General features: G+C 41.3%; 1 protein-coding gene across 2 annotated transcripts; it reads right to left on the bottom strand.

Annotated features, from left to right (window-relative positions):
* Positions 1 to 2,678: 2,678 nt before the first annotated feature.
* On the bottom strand, positions 2,679 to 7,168 carry LOC134980410 (putative nuclease HARBI1). 2 transcript variants are annotated; one of them, XR_010190391.1, is made up of 5 exons: positions 6,302 to 7,168; positions 5,846 to 6,218; positions 5,515 to 5,536; positions 3,892 to 4,532; positions 2,679 to 2,764 (listed from the first exon to the last, which is right to left on the bottom strand). XR_010190391.1 is itself a non-coding variant. In XM_063947214.1 (4 exons), the coding sequence occupies exons 1-3, from the start codon at positions 7,119 to 7,121 to the stop codon at positions 5,533 to 5,535; spliced, it is 1,197 nt and encodes a 398-aa protein (XP_063803284.1). In that variant the 5' UTR covers positions 7,122 to 7,168; the 3' UTR covers positions 3,795 to 4,532; positions 5,515 to 5,532. The 2 variants fall into 2 exon arrangements, 1 of the variants encoding a protein (XP_063803284.1); XM_063947214.1 differs by lacking the exon at positions 2,679 to 2,764 and having other exon boundaries at positions 3,795 to 4,532.
* Between the last annotated feature and the right edge of the window lie 295 nt (positions 7,169 to 7,463).

Here is a 7,463-nt window from a genome sequence, read left to right as displayed (position 1 = left end):
AAAATCCTCATGTCGACCTTTAGACCTGTCGACATAGCACATGTCGACCTAGAAACCCTGTCGACCTTCCATCCATGTCGACCTAGTGACTGTCGACCTATAGTGGTCGGCCTAAACATTGTCGACCTAGATACTGTCGATTTGATGAACCACACCCCTGGCCCTGTGTCATCTTACAAGATGTCACTTCTAAAACATCTGACTAGTGCAGCCAAAACTGTCATATTGGTTCACTGGAGGGCCACAGCCCTACCTACCATTACAGAAAGTTTTTCTAGATTGGACTATTATATACCATACTGTAGATGACGTTTTGTTATCTGGAACCAAAAAATGTCATGAGTTCAGTACCATCTGGGGACCCTGGTTCATGTTCATAGAGGCCTCTACCTATTACAAGGTGTCCCAACACTTAGTTTAACTTTATCTTGGATGCATTTCCTTTCACCTCCAGCCCAATTGATACGCTGATTCTTTTTTCTTAATCAATATATTGCTTTATTAGTATACTGCTGTACCCTGTATTAAAGGACAAATGACACGCCACTTGAGGCAGCTTGCGATTGGTTGACACTTCACCCGTCACATTTTTAGTTCAGGTCTGTAACAGGAGACCCTGGAAAAACAGCTGCATGTACCAGGCTATGGTTATGGGCAGTGGAAGGGACTGTGCAACCTCTGTTAACTGGGCGGTAGTGAAGCTATAAATTAGTTGTTTGCAAAGGTGGCGGGGCATAGTTAAAAGCCCCACAGAATTTTCTATGTTACTCAGTGGTCATTGTTATTAGTTAACATTACATTAAAATTCTCAAAGTATGAGAATGACAAGTTAATTAGTCCTTATCAGGCCACCAATAATTTGGTGTCAAAGGTGAAAACCAAATGGACTATAATGCAAAATGTATAACTCCACACATCTAACTGTAATTCTATGGATTCGAACTATAGGTCAACAATGTCTTGGTCAACAGTCATTAGGTCAACCCCATATGGTCAACATGGATAAAAGGTTGAAGTTGACAAAGGTCGACCTGTGAAAGGTCGACATGGACAAAAGATCGGCAGGTTCAAATGGTCGACACACATGGTTGACATTTTATGGTGGAGGTTTCATGTTTTTGGACATCCTTGACTATACATGTCACATATCATAACCTTTAGTAACCTTGTGTCAAGTGAAGGGGACCAAGACAACATGCTCGAAGCATGGCGCGCAAAGCGATCCCACAGGCGGATGCACTGGTTTGGCCAGGCTGGTGTCTGTCCATAATTGAATCCCCCCCAAAATATCCATACCGTAAACCAACATACGTAATGCTGCAAGAATTTGTAGGGCACTTGTAGGCATCTTAAAAGAGTCAAAGTGCATGGAAGTTAAACACACCATTCTCCAAATATTTCATTGGAATAATGATAATTTGATAATGTTAGATTAATAAAAAATGTAAATTATGTTGTAAAGTTCATGAGTTTTATTCATTCAATGGGGGTAGTCATTTTGTGGGTCGAACAAAAATCAGTTCAAGTAAATGCAACACATTTATTCATTGAAGAGTAAGTTGGTCAGCGCTGCCAGTGAATTGATAGGCTAATTATCATTTATATTGGTTCAGCTCATAAAATATCTGCCCCCATGAAGTGCTTCAGTGATGTCACTGCTACCAGAGGAAACCATACAATGCATTCTTCTGATTAATGTTTTATCCTACAGAATGGTTGCCTATACTATATACGTAACAGGTCTACTTTAGTGTTTCAAAAGTCTTAGGCTGGGTACACACTTGGCAATATGCACCCGATGTATCGTCTGATCCGGCGGATTGGAGGATACTTTGTTCAGGTCATCCAGTGTCAGTATATCGTTAATGATGCGCCCTTCCGCGGTTCGTTAACGATGTACAGGGTTTGTTAACTATGGCCCTCATTCCGAGTTGATCGCTCAGTTTTTCGTACGCACAACATATTCGCAAAGTTGCGTTAGTATAGTAAATTTGCGAACATCCGCCCCCAACATATTTTTGCACATTCGTACGCAGTATTACACAAAGTGGGCGTACGCCAAATGACATCGCAGTAGTGCGAAACCATCGCAGCATTGCGAAGCCTTCGCAAAAATACATATTTAATCGTAAAAATACTAAGTTGTAGTACATTTACTAATTTTTCCTTTAAATTGCACACTTTTAGGGTAAAACGCGTTTTTTTTTTTTTGCCCATTAAGTGAAATTACCCCTTTCATTTCATAGTCAACAAGCCCTTGTCAATTACGAATCCAATTAGTGTAATGATTGTTAATGTTCCTAAACAATTAAGTCAGGCCAAAGAACCTGATTAACACTTTGTTGCCCTAATTGGCCATCAACATGTAAAAGTGTTGTATGAATAATTTTAGAACATTTTCTAAAAACAGTTTTCTTTTTTAAAAGATGTTGTTTGGGAATGAAGGTGTTTACATGTTTATTAACACAATAATCTCCTGTTTGTTTTTTAAAAAACTAACGTGACATGTGAGTAATGTTTAATGCAAACTATTTTGGCCTGCCATTCTGCTGATCATTTTTTGCATTAATAAGCACAACCCCCGGTTAACTTGAAACATTTATTTTTATTTTGTTATTGTTTTTAAAACATTAATAATTCTTTACAATAAAAGAAATTCATGCAAATTTTTCTAATTCGTCCAAACACCGTATTAATCCAGCAAGGTGTTGACGCATTGTGCCAATAATGCCTCGGAAACTTCCTGGATCTCCAACTGCAACATCTGAAATTAAGATGCAACAGAAACATTAATAACTGAATTACATGACTTATTATCCAATAAAGGCACAAAGCACACTTAAATGCAGGCATGTCAAAACAGCTGGCCTCCAGCTGTTGTGAAACTACATCTACCAGCATGTCTTTTCCCTGTTTTGTGGTCAGAGAATGCAAAATGTGTGTCAGGGCATGATGGGATGTTTATTATTTCTCCAGCATGAGGGACGCAGTTTGGCCAGGCCTGCTTTAATGCCTAAGTGACTACATCATGGCTGCTTTAAGGCTAAATCAGTAGCATAATACACAATCCTGCTCAGCAATGTTTTTTAATTTCACTAGAAAGTGAACCACACCATGTTGGCCATTTACTACTACGGGAGTTCAATTTAAGATGGGAAGTAGACCATAGCAAACAAACAAATTAAACATGTTATCTTGTAAAAGTGGACATAATTTAATAGTTAATCTGATTGGTTGCTATGGTCAACATCCCATGTTAAACATAACTTCCATCTTAGTAAATGTAACACTATGTTGTCAGTCATTCACATCTGGACTGTTGATAAATAATTTTAAGGAGGTTTGTTCCTGCATGATCACACAGCATATCAACATCTTCCGAAGGACTACATATCCTAGCATGCCCACAATCCATGTAAATCCAGTTCCAAAAATAAGGTCAAACAGGTTTATTATTTGTAATTTTGCATTTTCTGAGTGTTACTTTAACACCACAAATCATTGTGTTGTTCTGCTGGCTAACAAAGTGAAGCATGTGTTTTGAAAGTGCAAACATTATGAATAGAGAGGCACAATTGTAAAAGACTAACAACATACTAAACTGCACTCATCTATAAATGTTTTTTAGATTTAAATAAACAGATTAAACTATGTAGTCCTGGCAACCCTGTCCAACGAATTAGTGTCGACCTAGAGTGGACACACAACACATTGCACACATAAACACTACATATAATGATACTCTCAAAATTATCAAGGCAACATGAACACCAGCAATAAGAGCTCAAAATGTGTACCTTGCTAGATGATTTGCAACAGTACAGCAGTGCATGTTTGTACATTGTAAGTGTAAGTAGGTCATATTTTGATTTGAAAATTAAAAACACTTACTTTCCAAAGCAACATTAGGGTCACCACTGGCCCCATCAGGGGCTTCTTCTGCCCATTCTGTGGGTGGTGAAGGCAGCTGGATGGGGGAAGGAGGAGGGATTGGGGAAGGAGGAGGGATGGGGGAAGGAGGCTGGATGAGTGAAGGAGGAGGGTTTGGGGAAGGAGGAGAGATGGGGTAAGGAGGAGGGTTTGGTAATCTAATTTCTGAGGGAGGGTCTGATTGAGAGGGCGAGGGGGCGGAGAGAATGTTAGGCCATTAGAGGGTGAGGGGGGCTGAGAAGGGGAGTTGGAAGTAGAAGGAGAAGGGGAATGGGAAGGAGGAGAAGGGGTCACAGAAAGAGAAGGAGAGGTGGCCTGAGAAGGGGAGTGGAAAGTGGAGTGGGCCTGGGAAGCTGAGGGGGCCTGGGAAGCTGAGGATGCCTGGGAAGCTGAGGGGGACTGGGAAGCTGAGGGGGACTGGGAAGCTGAGGGGGACTGGGAAGCTGAGGGGGATTGGGAAGCTGAGGGGGACTGGGAAGCTGAGGGGGATTGGGAAGTGGAGGTGGAGTGAGAATGGGAGGGGGACTGGGAAGTGGTGGGGGAGTGAGAAGGGGAAGGGGGCTGAGAAGGTGCCTGTTGTGTTCGTTGCCGTTGTGGTCGTCCTATAATGATATTTAAGACAAATTTTAATTTGCATGTTAAATTACATACTAAACAAATGTAAAATTAACTGTTCTGTTCCATGTAAAAGACACTGGTTTTTTTTTTTTTTACAAAATACATTTTAAAAACCTCTTCATGTTGGCCAGAGCAACCAAAATGAGTTCATTCCTTAATCTATTCCATAGAGTCATATTGATTGGTCTAGGCAACATCACCAGATCACGCTTCAATCCACCCTATTATCTAGACACCACTAATCAAGTTTTGGTGTTCAGTTTCCTGCCTGGGTATTAATTCAGGACAACATGCACTTGTTTGGTGACACTTTGCTACAGTCAGTACTGTTTGCCCTAACCACACACACTGTCCTATTTTTTAAATTTGTTCACTCAGTGTTGCAATTAGCCTACCACTTAGTGTAAATTTGCACAAATTATGCAAATAATCTTATGTAATGTCACTTACTGCGTGCATGCATTTCCCGGATTTGCTGGCGGATCTCCGCCAACAGCTCTGGAGTCCTCCTGCGGAGATCACTCCATCTCCTCTCCAGCTGGATGATTGTCCGCCTGCTGTGGACGCGAGAACGCAGTAGGTGGCGGACCTCCGCGTAGGCCTCGCGCTTAACCCGATTTGGGATGAATCGCCCAACGCGGCCTACGCGGCGGTCCATCACCGCAACCAGGACGCGGAGCTCCCGCCTGGTGAAAGGTGCCGCACACATCATGGCAATGGCGTTTTCCTTATTTGGGCATATATTTATAGTGTCTGCTAGCATGTGATTGGTCCAAAATCTATGCTGTAATTTCTAATAACTTTATTGATCTTTGCAATGCTGGGAAGAGCAGAGTGTTAATTAGCACGAGCGGAAAAACGCATTCGCAGAAGGAATTTAAAAATAAATAAAACATAAAACAAAACAAACAGACACAGACACACACACATTTTTGGGTAAATTTAGAAACATATCTGTGTACTCACCACAGTTTGTGTGATCATTCAGCTGGACGGTCACAAAGTGGACAACATTAAGTTTCATTTGTTTGTGTGTTTGTTGAAATAAACAGGATTTTAGGATAGAAAACAAATAAGGACACTATTTAGCAACATCACAGTATTGTTTTTGCAAATAACACATTGTAAGCTTAACGTGTTAACGGATTTTGTGGCAAATAAATATTACATATTCCAACGCAACAAATTAATTACACAATGGCCTTACAATAGCAAACAAAATGACAAAATTATTCAAAAAACAAAAGCATACTGTGGTTTTATTTTGATTAAAAAAGAGAATCTTAAAACACTATACCTGAAATATTCCGCAACAATGCTTGCCCTGACTTGGCTCCCCCTCCGTGTAACACTCCCCCCACCGAAGTGTCGGACAACCCCTGGCTCCTCATCAGGCAATTCCTCTGTCTGAGGAAGCTCTACGCTACTCCTTACCGCGATGTTGTGTAGTATAGCGCACAGGACCACTAGTTTACTTGCCATCTCCGGCGAATACATGATGTCGCCACCAGTGCGGTGGAGCACACGAAACCGCCCTTTAAGGACCCCAATTGTGCGCTCCACCAGCTGCCTAGTGGCAGTAAGCGTGGAGTTAAATGCCGTCTGTGGTCCTGGGCTGGGATTACGGTAAGGAGTCATGAGCCAGGGGGTGCAAGGATATCCACGGTCTCCTGTTTGATGAGAATAACAAATTAGAAAGAGTATATTTTTAAAAAATTAGTAATTTCAGGCCAAAAATAGTGGGCCAACTCACCCAATAACCACATGTCTGCTCGTTGACTTGATCTTAATCTGTGCCATATCCCTGATTGTCTAATGACATACGCATCATGGGAGTTTCCGGGAAACTTTGCATTCAGGGAAAGGATCTGGAGGGATGGCCCACAAACAACCATTACATTCAGAGAATGAAACAGTTTCCTGTTTCTAAAAATTTCTTCATTATGTCTTGGTGGCTGAATAGCTACATGTGTGCCATCCACAACCCCAATAACATGTGGGAAGCGACTACCACCTTCCTCAAATTGCCGCTTCACCACATCTAGGGCACCAACATCCAAAGGCATAGCAATAAATTGCTTCACACGCTTTAGGAAAGCCTGGCAGACACGCCGCAGGACCTTACTGAACTGGCCCTGCGACATGCCAGCCAGGTCTCCAACCACATGCTGATAAGAGCCTGTAGCCAAAAAATGTAACACAGCAAGGAATTGTGTCAATGGTGGTATTGCTGTAGGATACCGAATTGAAGACTCCAGATCACTCTCTATTATGGAGAGAGTGTCTAGGATTAGATGTAGTGGCAGCCTGTATCTACGCACAACAACATCATCTGGCATCCCAAAAAGTAGGACACGGGGTTGGAAAATTGGTGGCCTAGCACGCCTCCGTTGCCTTGGTTGATGAGGAGCCGGTTGTGGTTGTGGGGCTGGCGGTTGGGGTGGGAGTGCTGCCGTGGGTTGGGGAGGTAGGGCTTCTGCTGCGATAAACACTGCCATCACACACTTTAAAAAAATATAACAGATATGTTGAATAAGACAAAAGCAAACCTCAAAAAATATACAACAAAACATTTTTAAAAAAAGGGAGTGTCAACTTAACTGCAGGAGCATAAGACATATTTTCTGTGTTCAATTCCGGATCAAAATGAAAATGTTAACAAAAAGGGTATAAAAAATATAAAAGTTAGAAAGCTACATATTTTAAAAACATTTTAATATAAATATCAAAAAACAATATACTCAGAGCAGCAAACACATCACAAACACCTTCAAACAAATAAAGCAAAATATGCAAAAAAAACATTACAACACAACAACCAAAGTTATCCCTTTAGTAGCTAGTACAGGCAAGAACAGCACTACTTTGCCCAACAATCCTTGAAATATATTTAACATTTCTTATCAAGATGGCAG

The sequence above is a fragment of the Pseudophryne corroboree genome, chromosome 12 (genome assembly GCF_028390025.1).
Source record: "Pseudophryne corroboree isolate aPseCor3 chromosome 12, aPseCor3.hap2, whole genome shotgun sequence".
Taxonomy (NCBI): Eukaryota; Metazoa; Chordata; class Amphibia; order Anura; family Myobatrachidae; genus Pseudophryne; species Pseudophryne corroboree.
The sequence above is the reverse complement of the archived record's forward strand: the minus strand, read 5'-3'. Positions and strand labels throughout refer to the sequence as shown.